Source organism: Heliangelus exortis, chromosome 28 (assembly GCF_036169615.1).
Source record: "Heliangelus exortis chromosome 28, bHelExo1.hap1, whole genome shotgun sequence".
Classification (NCBI taxonomy): domain Eukaryota; kingdom Metazoa; phylum Chordata; class Aves; order Apodiformes; family Trochilidae; genus Heliangelus; species Heliangelus exortis.
The window spans coordinates 4817681-4837918 of record NC_092449.1 but is presented as its reverse complement, the minus strand read 5'-3'; the positions used below and the strand labels follow the sequence as shown (position 1 = coordinate 4837918).

The 20238-nt window shown below is 56.7% G+C and overlaps 1 protein-coding gene and 2 long non-coding RNA genes across 4 annotated transcripts; 2 read left to right on the top strand and 1 right to left on the bottom strand.

Moving 5' to 3' along the window:
* The first annotated feature begins 1887 nt into the window (after positions 1 to 1887).
* LOC139788275 (uncharacterized) lies at positions 1888 to 3788 on the top strand. Its single transcript, XR_011722818.1, has 2 exons — positions 1888 to 3219; positions 3587 to 3788. It is a non-coding gene; the product is annotated as an uncharacterized lncRNA (long non-coding RNA).
* A 2981-nt stretch (positions 3789 to 6769) lies between these two features.
* TLE5 (TLE family member 5, transcriptional modulator) lies at positions 6770 to 15029 on the top strand. Of its 2 annotated transcripts, none has more exons than XM_071727607.1 (7): positions 6770 to 7055; positions 7513 to 7610; positions 9031 to 9094; positions 11339 to 11383; positions 12097 to 12159; positions 13103 to 13177; positions 13752 to 15029. In XM_071727607.1, exons 1-7 carry the CDS (start codon positions 7029 to 7031, stop codon positions 13968 to 13970), a joined length of 591 nt encoding a protein of 196 aa, XP_071583708.1. In that variant the 5' UTR covers positions 6770 to 7028; the 3' UTR covers positions 13971 to 15029. The 2 variants fall into 2 exon arrangements, with proteins under 2 accessions (XP_071583708.1, XP_071583707.1); XM_071727606.1 differs by having other exon boundaries at positions 6772 to 7055; positions 13749 to 15029.
* Positions 15030 to 18323: 3294 nt separating this feature from the next.
* On the bottom strand, positions 18324 to 19400 carry LOC139788237 (uncharacterized). Its single transcript, XR_011722795.1, has 2 exons — positions 19304 to 19400; positions 18324 to 18849 (listed from the first exon to the last, which is right to left on the bottom strand). It is a non-coding gene; the product is annotated as an uncharacterized lncRNA (long non-coding RNA).
* Between the last annotated feature and the right edge of the window lie 838 nt (positions 19401 to 20238).

The window sequence follows — 20238 nt, the reverse complement described above, 5'->3', positions numbered from 1 at the left end:
TGTTCCCACACAGCCTGGGCTGGGCTCGCTCACCTTTCCCAATTCTGCCTGAAGGTCTGCAAATAACCAGTCCTTTTGAAGGTCCAAAAAAGAGAGCTGGTACATACCTGTCTTCCTTGTGACCTGCCTGCTTTGTGCTGTGGTTTGCCAGTCCCTACCTCATGGCAGTCTGGCTGAGATAGAAACACAAGATACAACAGGTTCTGTTTTCCACTTAAATTCCACCTGCTCCTCCTATACCTGTGCTATTTCTGCAAGATCTTGGACTCAATTAAAATTTTTTTTTTTTTTTTAAATTTCCACTGGTCTCTTCATAGCCTTTCACAGGTTCAATACCTCCCATTCTTATGTTCTTTTACTTTCTCTTCCAAATGCCCCACATCTGAGGGGACTGTTAACCCCTCACTCCTGATCTTTGATGAAGGTGTAGTCACTTTGCTTTGGTAACCAAAAATTATTCTACAGACAGAGGTTTCAGGACACCTGGAATCAAAGCCACAGGGGGCAGCTCAGCATGGCCTTCTGTCCTTTGGAACCCCATCTGTGGATGGTGCTCAAGGAGGCAGCAAGACTTAAGTTCCTATAAACCCTGCAACACTGCTCTGACTTCAGACAAGTCACTTAACCTCTTTGCACAACCCCAGGCTGTGAGTTGAAGCTGGATGTTGTGTCTCAGGAGTGTGCTGGGGAGCTATCTAGTTAAGGATTGCTTGGCTTCTTTGAACCACAAGATGCTGTATGCTAAAGACTGGCCTTTGGTAAACTTCCCCCAGGCAGGATCAAAATCTGAAGGCCAGAAGATCCCAAAGAAACTTTCACAGCTTGCCAGAAGAGCAACGAAATCTGCATCTGTCCTCTGGATCACTTGCTTGGTTCCTGCTAACAGGCATCAGTTCTGATGGATCTTGATGAAATTACCAATTTATGAATGACAGAACTGCTCATCCTCTAGCAACAAGCCCATTCCTTTCCATCCTGATGGTGAAGTTTCAGTGCTCAGAGGGCTCACTCAGAAAACAGGACCTGGGCTTTCCCTCAGCTTTGTCACCAGTGTGCAGTGCACATTCCCCAGCCCCAGTCTCCATTTCCCTGCCCCCCCTGGGTCACCGTGTCTGTCCCTCTCCCCTCCCTTCCTTTGCTGCTCTCAGAGATGTCACAGACTCCCAGGCATCCTCACCCTCTCCAGCAGGATTTGCTCCCCTCAGCAGCTTGGTGCCAGGGCAGGGGAGTTCCTGACAACGTTTTTCCAGCAGGCTGGCAAGAGGTGGTGGGGTTTCCTTGTCGCTTCTCTGGTTCTGCATGAAGGGCTCCATGAGCCAGATCAGGAGGCTGATCCTGAGCCTGCCCCTCCAGAGCAGCTCTTCCCATGGCCCACATTTCTCAGCAGTCTGAAGCACAAACCTGACCCCCATTCCTTTAGGGAGTCCTTGGGAAGGGTGTTTCTTCCCCGAGAGCCCAGGACCCGCTGGGTGGGTTCAGCCCCCTCCAGACACCCCGCAGGTCCCAGGCAGGCTCAGCTCCCAGCGCCTCGTCCCCTCCGCGGGTCCCCGCAGCCGCCCCCCGGGCGCGGAGCTCCCGCCGCCGGTCTCGCCTCCCGCAGGAGGGCACCAGCAAGCTGCGGGAATGCTGCCAGCGCAGCTCCGGCCGGCTCCACACGTTCGACACCTCCCTCCCCTCCTGACCCAGGGGTTTCAGGTCAGGATCGGACCCCCCCGCCACTCTTTAACCTCCTCCCAGCCAGCGCATGGTCAGCAGTTCCCATCCCAGGAAAGCAATGTCTCGTTTGATGAATAAAAGCACTTTTACACCAGTAAAATCGTGGCATTAGTGCTAACCTTGCATAAACCAGCACTCCCCCTGCATCAGCTCCTGCATCTCCTTCCTCTGCTGCAAGGTCCGGGCTGGAAGTGCTGAGCAGGACTCAGCAGATACCTGCAAGGTGCATGAGGTCTCCTCCTAAAGCCTGAGAGCCCAGGTGTTATTGCTGCAGAGCAGGTATCAAATGCTTTGGCCTCCCCCAAAACTATTTTTCCAAGCTTTTGAATTGCCTGTCACAGGAAAATGCCAGGAGGAGACGTGACCCCTCTGAAAAGAGGGGGAAAGGCACCCAGGTCAAACACACTGACAGATGCAGGCTGTGCAATTGCTGGATTGCACTTTTTTAAACCTTATGCTTTGCATTAGGTTTGTGGTGGCTGTTGCAGGTGGGCTCCGTGCACAGTAAATCAGGGTAACAAACCTGCATTTACTCTGATCCTTTCATCCCCTAGGATCCCAAAGCACATCATTTAATTGCACTCAACCTGCACATAGATTTCATAAAAAAGGACTTATGAATTAGCACAGCTGCTGCAGCATTCACACGAGTTACTAAGACACAATCTCCTTGTGCAATCAATCCAGCCTCATGCTTCAGTGTTTTGTCATAAATTGAGGTCAGGAAGAAATGTTCTCCCTACCTGGAATGCAGTGCTGCGAAACTGGCTGAGTACAGGAAGACATTTAAGGGTGCAGCAATCTGCCTCTTCTGTGAAAATCTCAGAAATCATTGCAAATACTCATTTGCCAGACCTCCCATGCAGTAGATGAGACCTGATCCAGGGCCAGGAGGAATGTGATACAGGGAGGGATTATCTGCCTCACATTAAGCAGGACGAAAGCATGGGTTTGACCTTAAAATTGGTATCTTCTTACTCCTTTTGTCCAGCAAGGGAAATGGAGGAGAGAGGTGAGAGTCCTTGCCATGCCCATGAGAGACAGCAGCCAGGTCTAGAAACCCTTCCCTTACCCTTTCCAGCCTCTGCTGTTCCCTCTCTCCATCAGGTTCAGTCTCTGCTTCACATACAGAGGGATTCAAATGCTGCTTCTGGAAACTCATCAGCCCAGGAGCTTCCTCATAGTCAAAGGATTCCCCTGGACTCCTGACCATGTTACATCTTCAGACTTCCTGATCATCTCCACCAGTGCCTCACAGGCACCACCTGGAGCTGGAAACTTCTCTGGAAGCCCTGGCCCTGGAGCAGGCAATGCCACGTGTGTCCTCGTTGTACCTCATCTGCACCATCCCTTTTCTGCTTCCTGCAGGGAGTGTGAACCATTCCTTGCTCTTTGGCTGGTAAAAAGGATGATAATTTCCCTGTCTGCAGCTCAAACAAAGGCCACAGCACAAGTGGGGACCCCTCCTGTGTGCAGCAGCCCCACGGCTCATCCCAGCCCTTGGTTGGTAACAGAGGGGGGGAGAGCCTGGAGGTGGGGAGGGAGGAGGAAAGAGCCCAGATGTGAGAAGCTGGAGAGCCAGGTTGCTTTATAAATCACTCTGGCTGAGCCCGTGCCAGGCATCTGGTAGATTATGCTATCTGGAGGAATTTTAATATAAAATGCCAATAATCTCTGTGATAAGAGGGGTGATAAGGGACAGCATGGCCATCCATGTCCTCCTGGCAAGGGAGGGGCTGTCAGACAGCTTTAGGTGTTGGGACTCAAGAGTGGTCCTGATGCTGGGGAGGGAGGGAAAGATAAAAACCCTCCTTGTGTCCAGGCCTCAGCTGCTCCTGTGCCTTTTATATTTCTTCCTCTTTAATTCCAGGTAAAAGAGATGGTATTCTCAAGGTAAAAGCAGGATCTTAGAGCCTACATTTCCATTGCAATGACAGCATGACTTCCACCTTGTGTCCAGATCTTCAGAGAAGAAAGTGTCTGTACAGCCTCTCCTTGAACCAGTGCTGGAGTGGGATATAATATCTGAATAATTTACAAAGGCTCTTCATTAAACAGGTTTATTTTTGGCAGCTTTGTTAGACTGCTCCTTTTAGGAACGAATAAGAAGTTCCTCTGGTCTCATTAGGACATCCCTGCATGAACCCTTCCTACTGGGGCTGGGGGCTGGGACAGCCTATTACTCCATTAGCAATGCTAAATATAAACTCCCAGTCCCTGGGTAACTGGGCTCCAGCACCAGTGTCCAGGTGACCTGGTGAGCCAGGATGTCCCCAGACACAGATGTCACGGGCAGTGGGAGCAGTGGCAGCACCTCCCCCCCAGCCTCTGCGGGCAGGGGACCAGCAGGGAGGTGTTGGGGGGGTCCAGTCCTGCCCTGGCTCTGAGCAGGGGAGCCTGCAGGCTTGGGGAGCTCAGGAGGTGGTGGTGAAGCTCAGCTGAGGCAGGTGTGAGGCTGCAGGCTCTCTGGAAGGCAGATGTCAAAGCAAAATGCCAAAAGAAAGGTGGAAGTGGATCTGCCAGCCCCCGTGTCCTGATCTTCTCAGCCTGAGGACCCCTTTGCCAGCCTCCCCCACCCTGTCCCTGTCCCTGAGCAGTGCCACATCTCTGTCACTGTCAGCACCCCTGTCCCCAGCTGCCCTCTGTGGCTCCTCCAAATGGTGGCCCAGCTCCCTGGGAAGCCACCTGCAAGCTTAGCCCAGCCCAAGCCAGTCCTGGGGAGCAGAGAAATGCTGGTTTTTGGAGAGGTCCCACCCAGGTGCTCAGAGCTCTGTTTTTGCACTGGGAAAACCCCCCTTTCCTGAGCCAGGGCTGAGGTGGGCTGGGGGAACCCTCTCCTTTTACCAGAGCGTGTTTAAGGATCCTTCACATGCTGATTTGCTGCCATACCCAGACCATGTTCAGCCCAGCTGACACAGCCAGGCCCACTGCTTGGATGAGGTTATAATTCCCCCTTCTTCAGATGCAGATCCATTGCTTGGCTGGAGAGAGGCCCATTAAAGAGTCATTTAGTAGGCACAAGCAAGTTTGTGTTTCCCTGGATTGGGATTTGCCAAAATTATACCATAAAATAGTGTGTTTCCTGGAAGAAAGTAAGGAGTAAAAAAAAAAAAAAATTGAAAAAGGAACATTTTGTAGCCAACATAAAAGCCAATAAAGGAACATTTCATCTCCCATTTGGAAGGGAGTGACTGAGAGCTGCTGCTGCAGAGAGGGGAAGGCAGTGCAGGGCAGGGTGAGCACGGCTCCTGGGCTTCCACACGACTGAGGAAAAACTTGGGACACAGAGTCCTGCAGCCCCCATTGCTGGGGAGATGGCTGGGGTCAAGGTGCCAAGGCACCAACGCACCCAAATCCCCTTATTTCAAACACATGATTCAAAGTAGGGCATTTGCATGCTGCACATTTCTTCTGAACTTAACATAATAATCTCTATAATAGATGTGCAATTCCTATAATGGGCTGGAGACTCAATACCTGCAAGGCCTCTCTGTGCTGTGCTGGGGGCCAGGGATGGTGAAGCTCTCAAGTGAGGCACTGCACATCTGAACCATCACTGAGCTGAGGCCAGACCCTCCTGCATCCATTGTCCTTTCCTTTCCCCACAGGACACCGAGGTGACAACCACACCATGGATGTGCTCCAGAAGGGCTCCCAGTGCCCCCCTCTGAAGGCAGAGCTCAGCACAGGGGATCTCAGCTCTGCAGGGGGACAGCAGTGACCTCTCTGGTCCCCCCCTACACACCCCAATTACAAACTGCATCTTGCTGCCCCGGTGCAAGGCCAAAGCTTGGAGGGGGGGGATCAGTTTCTGAACACGTAAAAAGGCTGCTGACCAGCTGGGAGGGGGACTCTCTACCCCGTTTTCCAACCCTTATTCTGCAGGGACGTGAAGCCTGCCTGCACTATTAATAATCCTTGGCGTGAAGCTGTCACAGTTTTCACTAATATGGAGATGTTGAAGTGAAAAAGCTACTGCACAATATGCAGGAGGTGTCACAATAACTCAGCTGCTACATTGTTATCTTTAAAAATAAATACCACAGCAGCCTAGCCCGCATTGCTGGAGTCATGACGTGCAGGGGTTTATTTTTAATCAGAAAATGCACTGATTTTTGAAGATAGGCACAGAGCAGCATCTGAAATTGATGAAAGCTCCCTGTGTGCTCATACACGCCAGCCCTATTCCTGCCTGTTATTCCCAGGCTGGATTCCAAGCGCCTGATCCCGCCTCAGCTCTGGCACATTTGTGTCTGTGGCTTGCAGGAGGGCCCCATGGCAACAAAGTCCTCCCAGCAATGGTCTGTGGCTAAATCCCTCACTTCTCCGCTCCCTGTGGGGATGCAATCGATCCCCCAGGACACGGACTGCAGGGTCTGCTCCTCAGGCAGCAGTTTGAGGACCAAAGTTTGCATCCAGAACAGAATTTCCCAGCGCTTGGGGATGGGGAGGTTTGCTTGGGGATGGCTGCAGGTGAATTCCTTCACCTTTGCCTTCCCTTGAACTCGGCAGAGGCAGGGCTGAAATAAAGCAAAACAAAATCCCTGTGTAAACAAATCCCTGTTCTCCCGCTTGGGGAAGGATGTGAAAAGGAGCCCCGTCTGATGGCGTTCCCTGCCCGCACGGATCAGATCCTGCGGTGACACATCAGGTGTAAGAACCTGCAGGAAACCGGAGCAGCAGCTTCATTAACACCGGAGCTTCCCCTTCCCTCCAATACCCCAAACAAATCCGCAACACCGGGACCCTCAAGAATTCTCTTTACTGGGCCCCGGCGGCGCGGAGGCTCCCGGGGAGCGGCCCCGAGCAGCCCGGAGCAGCAGGAGAGCGCGGGAAGGCTGGGGAAAGGCCCGGCCCGGTCCGCTCCCGGTCCGCTCCCGCCCCGGGCCCCGCCGTCCCGCACCCGGCCCGACCTCCGCCGGGCCCCGCTCCCCCGGCCAGACCCGCGGCAGCCCCCGACCCGCAGCCCGGGCCCGGACGGTGCCCACTGCCGGCGGCGCCGCACGGCGGGGGCGGGGACCGGCGGGGGCGGGGGCGGCCGTGGGCCCGCCCGGCCCGGGGAGGTGGCGGCGGCAGGTGGTGCCGAGCAGCCGCAGGACGGAGCCGGAGCCGCAGCCGCAGCCGCCATTAGACAATAGGCGCCGGCGGCGGGAGCGGAGCGAGGCGAGCGGCGCGGCCGGGGAGGGGCGGCCGCGGGGCCGGGGCGGCCGGGCCCGGCGCGGACAAAGGCGGCGGCGGCGGTGCGCGGAGCCGCGGCGGGCGCGGACGGCGGTACCGGGCCGCTCCTTGCGGGGGCCGAGCTGCAGCCTGACATGATGTTTCCACAAAGCCGGCACTCGGTACGGCGCGGCCGGAGCCGGGGCGGTGGCGAGGCCGCGGGGCGGGGCCCGGCACCGGGGGGGGCGGCGGCGGCGGCGGCGGGGGCCGCGGGCCGGCCCGACGCGGGGGGCCGCCCGGGCTCCCCGTGGCGGGGCCGCGGTGACCCAGCGCTTCCCCGCCGCCGGCAGCGGGAGGGCGGGAGTCTCCCTGCCCCGCAGCCCCGGCCGCGCGGAGCCGCCCCGGCCGCCGCCGGTGTCTGGGAGCGGCGGGGCCGGAGGCAGCGCCCGGAGAGGGGGGCCCCACGGGTGACCTTGGGCGCGTCCCGAGCGCGCCGCCACCGGGGTGCCCCGCCCGCCCGCACTCGCCCCCGGCCCGGCTGCCCTTGCCGGGGATCGGCCCCCGGTGCGGGGTGTACCGGGGCGGTGGGACGGGCGGGCCGCCTGCCCCCGCATCCAGTGCTGTCTCCTCTCGTTCAAGGGCTCCTCTCACCTGCCGCAGCAGCTGAAGTTCACCACCTCCGACTCTTGCGATCGCATCAAGGACGAGTTCCAGCTCCTGCAGGCCCAGTACCACAGGTACGTGTTCTCCAGCGGGCTGGCACCACGCGCGGGGATTGCTCCGCTCCTTCTGCTCCATCACTTCACCGCCCAGACCCAACGGGAACACCAAGGAGGGGACCCAGTCGTGTGGCTTGGGTCACCTCTGGCTGGAGGAGGGGTGGTGGCAGGGGCTCAGTCACATCCCCAGCGTGGGAGCCCAGCGAGGAGAATGTCTGTCTTCTCTCTCCAGCCAAGGTCTTTCCTCTGAGCACTCCTCAGCCAGGACTGTGAGGAGCCTTGCCAGGCCTCCCATGTCTTGCTGGGAGTTTTCCTCGGTTCTTTCTCGCTGGCTGCCATTCTTGGACAGGAATGCTGCAGGGAGCATTTAAAGCCAAAAGCTTCCACTTTTCTGCGTGTGTGTGTGTGTGTGTGTAAATACTTCTGCTGACCTAAAAGCTGGCTTCTGACTTGTCTGCTGCTTTGTCTGCGTGCACGTCTGAAATAAACATGAAGCCTTTGGGTTAGATCAATGGGGTGATGCCCTCTGCCACAGCCTGGCTGGCTGCGAGGCGCCGGCTGTGCCTTGGTGTCGTGGGGCCGTGGCTTCCCCATCTGTTTTCCCCTGGCTGGGGTTCTGCTGGGCAACCAGGTTACAGGGTTGCAGTCAGGGTGTCATTCTGGCAGGAACAGGCAAGAAAAACTGCTGGGAAATGGCTATTTCTTGGTGTCCCCTTGTCTCTGGGCAGTGACTGTAAGGGAGCAGGGGAGCCCAAGGAACATCCCTGCTGGAAGGGAGGCTGTGCCCCCGTCCCCTTGGACTTGCTCTGCTCAGGAAGAAACAAGTTTTGTGTAGGTGAAGCTGTTTCTTGTTTGAAATGTAAAACCACAGCACATGTCAGCTGCAGTTGCTCAGCTTGTGAGTTGGAGTCTCATAAAACACTGGGAGCAGCAGCACTTTCTCTGGAGGGTGTGAAGAACCTAGAGAAAAGGCAAAATAATTTCTCCTGGAGGGATGTGCTGCACTAGGGCCTCCTCTTCACCATCCAGAAATGGATCTGGCTTTGGTTTTAAGTTGTATTGGAGCACCTCTCAAGTGCTGCAGGCAGGCCTGTGCTAGAAGCACTCCCCAGCTGCCAGCAACCTCCCTGGCAGCCACCTCTGCTTCTGCCCAGCTTTCTGCTTCCCACCAAGAGGATTGCCATGGTGAGGTTTGGCTGGAGGAGGTCAGCATCCAGCTGGTGGACAGTCTTGTGCCACTTCTCCTGGACATGTGTTGGTGGTGGGAGCGGACGTGGTTGTGGTTGCCACTGTGCCAGCACAGCGTGACCCATGAAGTCTTGGACGGTGTCTGGAGAAGCCAACCCGAGCCTGGGCCATGCAAGAAGCAGCTGCTCTGTGGCTATCAACTCTCTCGCCTCCTCTTTGTGGTTCTCTTACTGTTTTCTGGCTTTTTCAGCTTGAAGTTGGAATGTGACAAGCTCGCCAGCGAGAAATCGGAGATGCAGCGTCACTACGTCATGGTAAGGAGCAGCGTGGCACCCGAGTGGGTGGGGGGGATCTGGCAGTGGGTGGGTGGCTGCACCCTGTGGAGCTGCAGGTCCCTGCTGAGGCTGGAATTGGCTTTTCTGGAAGTGGGGCTTTTCTGTGTTTTGTGCTGTCTGCATGCAGTGAATGCTGAAATGTGAGGAGGTGGCGGGGAATCGCTGGGCACAGGGAACTGGTGGGCCCAGTGTCTGGTGGCTCCACGGTGGAGGTGGTGGGAGTTGTGGCTGCTGGAGATCCCTCCCTGAGCCTGCAAGGTGCTGGTGAGCAGCGTCTGGGGACTCTGGGGGAGTTGTGGCCAGGGAAAGGCATGGAATACTCTGAGAAGTCTTGGAGCTGGGAAACCCCAAAAGCCTGGTGGGAGTTGGAAGCAAGGACTGGCTGCTGTGCCAGAGCCAAATCCTCTGAGCTTTCTTTCTGGTGACCCTGCCAGCCTCTCAGAGCTGTGGTGCTCAGTGCTGGCATCTCTCACCAACCTCTGGTGCAGCACTGAGTGTGCAAATCCCAGAGCAGTGCCTGGAAATGGCAAGAGATGTGGTGCCACACGCAGGCTTAGCTGCAGCTCTATAAAGAGGAATCTGGCAGGAAACAGCCATGTTCTTGTAGGCAGGGTGATGGTTTGCCTGCCAGGTAGTACCTCTGTCTGCCACATTTGGAGCAGCCTTGTAGCAGGGGGAGAGATGCAGGCAAGGCTGTGGGCTGTTCCCTTCCTATCAAGAAGTTAACAGGAGGTTGTGATACTGTCCATAAAGATGAGCTGGTGCCTACTTGCCAGCTGCTGCACCTGCCCTGGAAGGAAGAGATAAGATGTAGAAATTAATACAGCAGCTCTTCAGAGGAAAGTTAGGACTTTAAAAACAGAAATAAGGGAGCTGGCCCCTCTATACTCCTGTAGTGCCTGCATGTCCAGACTCTGAGGCTGTAGGGATGGAGGTGTGAAGAAGAGGTCACAGCTTACCTTGGATGTTAATGGAGAAGCCTGCCACATGCTCACTGATAAATAATTGCTTCCTGGACCTTGCAGCCTGCATGGAGACTTATCTCCAGGTGTGGCTGAATGTATTTCCACTCCCTTCCCCCCCCCCAAAGTGCTGACAGTCACCAGAATTGATTCAGGTTACCAAGAGCAGCTGAGGGCAGGGCTATTGCTCATTGTGCTCCAGGCTTTGCAGCTTCTGCCTCCTCTGCTTGGCTGAGCTGGAGCTGGAGCTGCTGCTCCCCCACCACAGCCAGGCACGAAGAGGGCTCCTGTGACTCTGCAAAGCTGCCACAGCTGCTCTGATTTTTTTAAGAAGTCACAATTAGCAGCTTGGGGGTCACACTCCAGCTTTCCTGCTCAGCCTCCAGAATGCAAAGAAGCCTCAAGAGTGGTGGTGGAGCAGGCTGAGAGCATGGTGATACCAAGCTGGGTGCTTCTCAGGCTTGTGGAGTCAGTACCAAAACACCAGTGAGCTTCTCCCTGAATCAAATGTGCACAGATGAGTGTTTTTCTCTCCCTTCAGAAAAATTAGGATTTTGCAGCCTGCAAGCTGAGGGAGGAGATTTCTAAACTCTCAAACATCAGCCTCAAAACAGCTTCTTCCAGGGGTCAGGAATTAGCTTCTCCTGCCAGTGGATTGCTCTTGCTGCTGTGGGTGTGGGGGGGGTTCTGGGTGGTTTTTTTTTATGTGGTGTGTTGGGGTTTTTTTGTGGGGTTTGTTTTGTTGTTTTTTTTTCCACAAATCTTCCTGAACAGCTGGAGCTCTGTGCAGTTGGATGAGTTACTTGCTAGATGAAGCCCAGTTCTGATCTCTTCCACTGGCTGCTGAAGCAGACACGTGAGCTTCAGAGTAGCAGCCAGACAAAGCTCTTAGAGCCAGGCTGCCTCACTTTTGGCCATGGAGTACCTCACTTTTTGGCCAAAGTAGCATCACCCTCTCTCACCCTGATGCAAACTGCTGACAGGTTCTGCCAGGGGTGTTGTGCAGTTGTCAGTTCTCAGGTTTTCCTCTGCACCTCCATCTCTGGGGATGGAGCAGGGTGGGCAGGGAGAACCTGGGCCTCCCCTGGAGAGGGTCTCTGTGTTTTCCTCCTGCTAGCTTTGTTTCCTCTGACCTCCCTCCACCCTTTGTAGAAGACCTTGCTAGGAAAGCAGAAGTGGTTCCCAGCACTGCTGTGTGGAGCCTCTTTACCTGGTGGAGACTTGACTTCCAAATTCTTTTTTGTTCTCTCCTGCTCTGCAGTATTACGAGATGTCCTACGGGCTGAATATTGAAATGCACAAACAGGTAGGAGGGAGGCATTTCCAAGTACTCTTAATTCCTGGGGAGGGTGGGTTGTCTGCCTTGTTTTGCCCTATCCCTTCAGTGGTATTTCAGGAACTGGAAATGCCACGAGCCTGTAAAATGTCAGAGCTGCCTTCAAAATGCAGCTTGCTTCAAAATGCACTGGGGAGGGCAGGAGATGACTTCCAATCCCTCACGACCCTCCTTCTGGGCCCTGGGTGACTTCTCTGTGTCAGGATGTCTTGCTGTGGTCACCCAGGGCTCCTGCTGCAGTCAGGCTGGAGAGAATTTCTCTGGGGCTGTGATTAGGCAAGGGGATGGCAGACCTAGGAAAGCCTCCTGGTGATGGGGATCTGCTGCTGCTGCCTGGATAAGTTTGTTACCCTCACTGGTGGTTAAGTTGTTAATTATCCCTAGTGGCTAATTACCTGTGCTGGTAACAACATGGGTCTCCTCTGAGCCTGGCTCTATCTGGCTTCAGCTTCCAGTCACAAAGTTGTCTGCATGTCATGGCTTAGTTTTAAGCCTCTTAGAACAATTCTGCTCCCCTCGGAGGCACTTGGTGCCTCTGATCCCATCACCCTTGTTGTTAACCCCATGAGACTTGGTTCCCCTGGGAAAATGTTCATCTGGGTGAAGGATCTGAGCCCTGAATCCTCTCTGCTGGTCTGTGAGCTGTCTCCACCTGATGCCCTTCTGTTTTTCCTGCCTTCTAGGCTGAAATTGTCAAGAGGCTAAATGGGATTTGTGCACAGGTTCTGCCCTACCTTTCACAAGAGGTGAGTCCCTCGGCTCCTCACCTCTGTCCTGACAAACCTCCTTGCTTGCTCCCAAGCCCCCCAAGACAGATTTGGCCCCAGGGCCTTCCAGCACCCCCTGGGCTGTGCCTGTCTGTCCCCTTTGTTGGCACAGGGGACAAAGATGGGCTCTGTTCTCTCCCTGAGCTCTCCTGAGTCATCACCCACAGGGGTGGTGGGAGCTTACTGGGGGAGGGGGTGTTTAAAAAAAAAAAATACCTCCATATGGCTCCTCCTTGAGGTCTGGTCCCTCTGCCTCATTAATTAATGTACCTGATAGGCTCCTCCCACTCCTCTGAGAAAATAATTGGGAGGGCTTGAGAGTTGCTGCCTGAGGCAGGAGGAAGATAAAGTACAGTGCTGTCTCTGTCCATGTCCTCACACAGCCCCAGAGGCTGTTCTCATGGCTGGGTTTTGGTCAGGACGAGGTTGGGGTGGAGGCTGGGGCTGGGTTGGCTGTGGGGTTGGGGGACAGGCTGTGCTTTTCCCACCCACCTGTTCTCAAGGGAGATGAGAAGTGGCTTGCTGATCAGATCAGAGCTGCCTAATACCTAAGCCACGAGTCAACCTTTTGCATTTAGTGCAGTGCCTTTCCCCTCTCCCGTCCTGATACCAAGATGGAAAGAAAAATCCATTTGCTGGAGTGGAATGGACAGGCCTGATGTTTGGAGGCCTCGTGCTCTCAGAGGAGCCAGCACAGTTGTCCTTTATATTTGACACCAGATGCTGCAGCTGGATTTCCTGCCTGTGCCTGGAGCAGCTGTGCTGGGCTCTTCCACAGCAGCATCTTCCAACTGCTGCAGATGGGACCTGGGCTGTGCTCCAAGGAGTCGGGACCCTCCCAAGAGCTTCTTATGTCAGGGCTGGTTTTGTCTGTCAGGGGCTGAGTTCCTGACCCTAAATTCCTCTCTTCTCTCCACACTAGCATCAGCAGCAAGTCCTGGGAGCCATTGAACGGGCCAAGCAGGTCACAGCACCAGAACTGAACTCCATCATCCGTGTACGTGGTGCATGTTTAGTTTGGGTTTGGAGGGATGGAAATCCCAGCCTTTGGACTGCCAGACTGAGGTGTGCAGGGGAGTCCTGACCTGGGGATGTGCAGACTGCTCCACGTGCAGTGCTGGGCTGGTCCCACCAGCACAGAGGTGGCTTTGTCCAGGCTTGTCATGGGGCACGGGTTTGCAGGGGAGCAGAGATTCCTGCTGGATCCCAGCAGGGTGCAAGGAGAGGAGCTTTTGTATTGAGCAGGAATCATAGGGCCTCTTGACATGAAAACACCATCTGTTCCTGGTCAAGGTGGGAGGGCATTAACCACATCCTTGCAGCATGCCAGAGTCAGATGTCCTGTGGGCTGGGGGCTGTGTCTTGTGCTGGGGACACACTCCTGAGTCTTCTCACATGGCTGTCACAGAGTAAGGACTCTGAGGCTGTGGAACCTTGAAGTCCCTGGTTTTAGCTTGACTTCTGGCACGGTCTGGATGGTCCAGGGATGCCCACGGGTTGGCATCCAAGTGCACTCAAAATGACAATATCCCTTTTCTGTCTTCCTGTCTGTCCATCGTTCTCTACAGCAGCAGCTTCAAGCTCACCAGCTCTCGCAGCTCCAAGCCCTCGCTCTGCCTCTGACCCCACTCCCCGTGGGCCTCCAGCCCCCGTCCCTCCCTGCTGTCAGTGCTGGCACCGGGCTCCTCTCCCTCTCAGCCTTGGGCTCCCAGGCTCACCTCTCCAAGGAGGACAAGAACGGCCACGATGGGGATGCCCACCAAGATGACGATGGGGAGAAATCAGATTAGAGTGAATGGGGGGCCCGGGGAGGGGGGGGAGGAGGAGGGGGGCTGTCCGGGGTGGGGGTTTGGGGTGGGGGCGGGTTAATGCAAGATGCAGTATCTCTCTCTAGTTGCTGCGCAGCAGAATTCCAGGGGCTTGTGTTTGGTGGCAGCTTTCCAGGCCTGTTCTGGTGGGCAGCAGTGCCTGGAGGCGTCCCCGCCGCCGGCGCGGTGTTGGGGGCCGCTCCGCAGCGGTGACCGTGTGGCCTGTCGTGCTCTCCCTGTGCCCAGCCTGGCTTCCCCGTCCCTGCTTCTGCTCCGTCGCAGAGCCCAGACAGAGCCTGGCTCGGGCTGCTCTGGGGCCACTTGCCCCCCAGCTGTCCTGGCTTCTCGGTGCCACGTGGCTCCCCGCTGCTCCCCACTCCTCGGTATTTAAAGTTGCCCCCCGATCCTCATGGTTTCTGCACAACTCCCTGCTGGGATCCCTTGCTCCAAAACCATCTCCTGCTTCCCCAGCCGCCCTTGATCTCCGTGGCATTGCCCCAGCCCTGTCCCCATCCTCCCCGTGCCCCTGCTGCACTAATACCAGGCCGGCACTTTGCTGTTCTGCATGTTCTTAACCAGTCCCACAAGGCTGCTCCTTGGCCTCGGGCTGGAGGGAGGGGGAGCCTCTGCCACCCGCTCCCCTCTGGCATCACACCCGGCTTTGGGGGGCTGGGGCAGCAAGGCAGAGGGGCAGGGCAGACCCAGAGCCTTTCCTGGTCCTCCCTTCCCTGCACCCCTGCCCCCAGTGTAGAGGATACAGCAGCTTCTTCTGTTCTTATCTCCGTGCGCTAGCGTGTCTTCTAAAAAAAAAAAAAAAAAAACCACAACAAAAAAAAACAAAAAAAAAAAACCCCAAAAATGGAACAACAACAAAAAAAAAAATTAAATAATAATCTGGTGTTTGTATATAGTCCTTTAGAAAGATCTCGTTTTGCTTTTTGTGTTTAATCATTTGACCTATAATAAGAGGAACTGAAAATGCTGTATCAAGGACGTACAAGCTGTGCCTTTCAAATAAAGAAATAAGAAGGTTGGTTAAAACCATGACTTGCTGCCTGTTTTCTTGCCGCCTTTTTAAATATTTCCCCCCCCTCTCCTACCCCTGCAGACAGAGGAATTAGTGGGGGAGAAGAGGCAGCTTTGCTGGCTAACCTGGGGCTCTGCCTGCTGTCCCCATTACTGTCACAGCTCCCAGTGAGCTGCTGGAGGTGTTGGCAGGAGCTGCCCTCATCCTGGTGAGTGTGTCCCAGAAAATTCCCTGGTGCCATGGGCTGCTCTTCCTGGGGGTTTGTCAGGAGGGAAGGGGTTAACATTGGCACCTCTGGTTCTGGCTTTTCTTCTTTTCTTGTCCCCACAGCTGCTGGCAGGACTGGCTTCATCCCTCCCACGGGCATCCTGGTTGTGCCCACACTGGAGATGTGGCTGGAATCTGCCAGAGCCAGGGCAAGGAGGCTGCCTGGGCAAATCCAAACCACTCTGGGGAGCAAGGCAAAAGGGACCTTGGAGTTCCCGGGATGAAAAGCAAGGAGGGCAGGAGTGAAGTGCCAGAGAGGCAGCGTGGTTCAGCGGTGCGTGGGAATGATCCCCGTGGGCTGCCGCAGGTCCGCTCGGCACGAGCATAATTCATTTTTCCTGTGGGGACAGGGGATAAGCTGCTTTTGTGGCACTTGGCCCCTCTGGAAAATCTGGCCTGTGTTGCCCTGGGGCTGGGATTGCTGTAATGGAATTGGCTCTCAATAATTACAGCTGTCCTCCGGTCTCAGAGCCTGCTCTGCCTTGATAACATCTTCCCCACCCCTATCTCCAAGGCCAGCTGGAGTGGGGAAAATTCCTTCCCTTGGGAAGCGAGCTGTGATGGGGAGGGGGGAGCTCGGTGCCCCTGGCTGCCCACGGAGCTTGGGGGGCTGGGGTGGCACAGGGTGAGGACCCCGAAGGTCCCAACCCCTTCCCCCAGCTCTGTGCGAGGTCGCCAGCGCTGCAGCCGCCGTGGGGGTCCCAGCGAGGCCGGGTGAGCTGGTTTGCGACATGAAAATCCAGCACAGCTTCGGGCCAGGGGCTGCAACGATGCGACAGTGGCTAAAACCATCCCTGCTCTGGAAGTGCTGCTGAAAACCCCGCTGGGAGCCGCAGGCTGCGGGGAGGAGGGAGGGAGAGGAGGGGGGGTGGGAGATTTTCAAGCGCTTTCACCTCGGGGTCACTGGTTCAAACTCAGCCTGCGGGCAGGGAGCACCGTAAGTGGATGTTATTCCTGATGGATGTGCAAGGGAGGAGGATTTAGGAGAAATTGGTCTGGGGTGTTTTCAGGCTGGCGGTTTCAGAGGAACAGACGTCCCTGTTGTTAGAGCTAATTAGCAGCCTCGGTTCGGTGGGCAAAGGGGCTGAGCAAACCACGAGGCTGCTGGCTGAGCATCCTCAGGCTGGGGCTGGGGAGCTGCTCCTGGCTGGGCTGCAGAGATCTTCTTGCTCCCTGTGGGAGACTTAAACCCATTGTCAAGTCTAAAGACGGAGCTTTGGGGCTCCCCAAATCCCCTGCACTTACCCCCAGCTGCAGAGCTGAACCTCCTGGTCCAGTCCTGCTTTCCCAGTGACCAGTTCATGGAGCGTGCTGCCTCTGCACCCAAAGCTTTTCAGCTTCCACACAGGCTGCTCTGCCCTGGCACAGGAGGGTCCACGAGGAGCAGATGACATGAGGCCTCTGTTGATCAGGGATGGTTTCAGATGGCAGAGAAACCCCTTCTCTTTGTGTGTGAGAGGCTGTGGGACCTCTAAGGAGTCAGAGACGGACACAGGCTGAGAACTCGCTCTCCTGGCACCATGATCTTTGGAAATGCTTGGCAAAGCCCTGGCTCATTAAGGAGGAGCAGCCTAGTGACAGTCCAAAGAACTTTTGACTGTGGTGGATGGGAAGCTGGGTGGGTGCCCAGGGCAGGGGCAGGACCCCATCTGTCAATGCCCTGTGCCCTGACCACAGAGCAGCCCTGGACTAGGTCTGACATCAATTCCTGCTTGCAGCTGCCAGGGGCTTGGTGAGCTCTGCTGTCCAGCATCTTCCCCTCCTTCCACCTGCCTGTTGCTGCAAGGGTCATAACCCAACATCTTTCCTCCTCGATGAGGTGAGTAGGCACCAGTTTTTTGCCAGGTGAAGGAGGTTCCCACTGTTTGGCTGTTTGTCCATCTCCTGTGGCTCTTCCTGCAGGACAGGTCCCTGTTGCCTCTGAGGCAGTGGTGGAATTGCCTCCACCACATTCCCCTCCTGCTCCCACCCTCCTCATTTTTCAGTGCAGCTTTGCTTGAAACAATGGCACAGCCTGCAAGCCAAGGAATGCTTTGCAGCGTGGCAGAGCAGGGCCTCCTTCCCAATTCATCACTAATGCAGGAACGCCAAGCCCTTCCTGGCTGCAGTGAGCACAGAGATAAAAGCTAAAAGAGGCATCAATAATTAAAAACCACTCAAAGCCGGTAAGTGCAAACAGGAGCCAACACACAGATCGAAGGCAGCACCAGAGACAAGAGGCTGTCAGCTACTGGGTTGCTCTCAGGGCCCCCACATCCCTCTCGTGGGTGTCCCCCCAGCCCAGGTGTCCCTGGCACACCGTGATGGGGGCTCTGCCCAGGCACAGCACAAGAGCCCCCCAGCTCCCCTGGCTCCTGTGTGTGGTTCACCCTGCATGTTTTGGGGACATGAGGCTTCAGCCCTGGGGTCCTGGGGATGGGGATTTGAGGGTTGGGCCCAGGAGAGTGGCTCAGAGTACCAGAGAGCCTTGATTTCTAGTACAGGTTTGGCATTACTCCTGTGGACTTGCTGCCAGTCCCTTCCTTCAATTTCCCTTCTCAGCTCATGTTCATTTTGGGACAGGCTCCAACCAGGATAAGGCTCCTGTTTGTGCCAGCTGCTGGCATAAATGCCCAGGGAAATTCACGTTGTCTGAGGGTGCCAAGAACTCTGATCCACCGAGTTCAAGGCTCCTCATTCAAGTATGTGAGAAGCTGCAAATGGGATGGTTTGGAACATCACGGTCATCTTTGTTCCCTGCTTCCACAGGATGGCAAAAGGGTGAGTCCTGGTAGGGAAAATCTGACTCTCCTAAACCCTGCCCCCTACCTCCCCACCCCACAACGGCCCTACTGACCTAAAACCCCTCCATGCAGACCCACCAAAACCCCACCCAGGGCTGAGGGTGCCCTTGGGTGTTCCTGCTGGAGATGTGCTGGGCTGGGGAGACCCAGGAGGAAGGAAACAAATTGTTGGTCCTGGTGAGGGGAGGAGGCCACATGCTCCTGTACCCCAGGATGGCATCTGGGCAGGGAGTTGAAAGGTAAAAACCACCGGGGTAATTCCAGCAGCAGCCAGCAACCTGTTTTTCTTGGATCTGGGTTCAAACGGAGCTCCCGAGCGTCCCAGATCCCGGGCTCGTTTGGTTTCTCTGCTGGCTACAAACAGCAAGGCTGTTTCCAGCACTCCCCTCTCGGTTCTGGCTTGCAGTTCAAACGCCCTCGTCCTCTGGGGCTCTTCCAAGCGCTGCCGCCACCAGGCTCAAGTTTGCGGCTGCCGAGCCCCAGGCTGAGCACCCGGGGAGGGCTCTGCCTCAGCCGCATCCCGCACCCCGCATCCCTCTGCCCGGAGAAGGAGCGGGAGCACCTTCCTTTGCCCGGCCTGTGGGAGCAGAGGGTTAACCGTGGTTGTTTTCTCCCCATACTGAAGCAAATTAATCTCTGGGTTACAGGCTGCCCTGCTCCAGAGCCCACGTCAATCATTACTGGAGGGTGATGAAGATGTGTGTGTGTGACATCCATCATCCCGGGGCTGCCTGCTCCGGGTTTATCCGTGTCACGCTCCGAGACAGGAGGGCAGAGAAACTGCCTTAAGGAAAACGGGAAGTTTTTTGGTAAGGAGCTTTGAAAAATGCTGTAGAACGTTATCTCAGCCTCTCATCCCCCTTGAAACACGATCTGAAATGTTTCCGTCTTTGGAGGAAAAAAAAAAAAACAGTTTATTTAAAACAAAAAGCCCCCCCAGCCCCAGCCCCTGCCAAGCCCTGCGGGGAGAGGAGGGGCAGCCCCTGGTGCCCGCACCTTGGCCCCGCCACGGCTGCTGCCAGCATCCCGCAAGCAAATAACACAATTAATAAAAGATTAGGATGAAATGCGAGGCATTAAATATTTAACCGCGTGCAGTGCCCAGGTACAGTCGGTTCCTGCAATATTTAAGGATCTGGGCCTCGCTCGAGGTTCCTGGGGGCGGCGGGACCCTCACACGGCAGAACCGAACCCCGCTCGGTCCCCGCTTCCCCCCGACCTCCACCGCCCCACGTTACTTTGAGTGGCAGCCGGGGCCGCCTCTAGGCCTTGTGGGCCTCGTAGTCCGCCCGCAGGAGCGGGGAGCGCCGGTTGCCGGGCGGGTCTGAACCCACCCGGCCCCTGAGGGACGTTCCCCGCCTCTCCGGGCCCCCTGCGGGCACCGGGTGGGCCGGGCCGGGTCCCGGTGATCGCCCCGGCTCAGGGGGCAGCAAACTGCAAACTACAACTCCCAGCGTGCACCGCGCCGCCTCCCGGGGCTCCTCTGGCCTGCTCGCTTCTCGTTGGTTGTCCCGCGAGAGACGTCACGAACCCATGTGGGAACGGGGCAGCGCGATTGGCTGGCGTTCCGGCGGCGATAGCCAATGGCGTGCGCGGCCACTGCCGCTGCGGGACGTGGGGTTCGTTAAGGTGGAGCGGGGGCCGGTCCCGCCGCTGCCCGGTGTTCCTGGACCGGACCGGACCGTCTGGCGGTGTAGCCGGTGTCCCTGCGCAGCCCCGGCGGTCCCGGCCGCAGCCTCTGGGGTTCTGTGCTCGAAGGGGCGTTGTTTGTGGTTCCGGTGCCCCCGCGCTGCCCCGACGGTGTTCGGGGCCGTGTCCGCCCAGAGCGGAGCGGGGAGGGGGCTGTGGCCGCCCGGGGTGCTCTGGCGGGGGGGGATGCTCCAGGGGATCGGGCCCGAGGCTGTCGACGCGGCTCCACTCCCGGCTCTGCCCGGCTCCCGACCTCAGCCGGGCCCCGCGGAGCTGGGGGATGAGTGGGAAGGGGATCCCGGGGAAGCGCGCGGGGCTGGGGCAGCCGTGCCGGCGGACGCCTCCCGGATGACTGCAGTCGGCCCCGGAGCAACGGGTACCCTCTGTCTCCGGTACCCTCGTTGAAGCGTGGGGTCGGGGCAGAGGGGCTACGGCGCTGCCCGGTTCGGCCGGAGCCGTTCTCCCCGCTGCCCCGGCCCCGCGG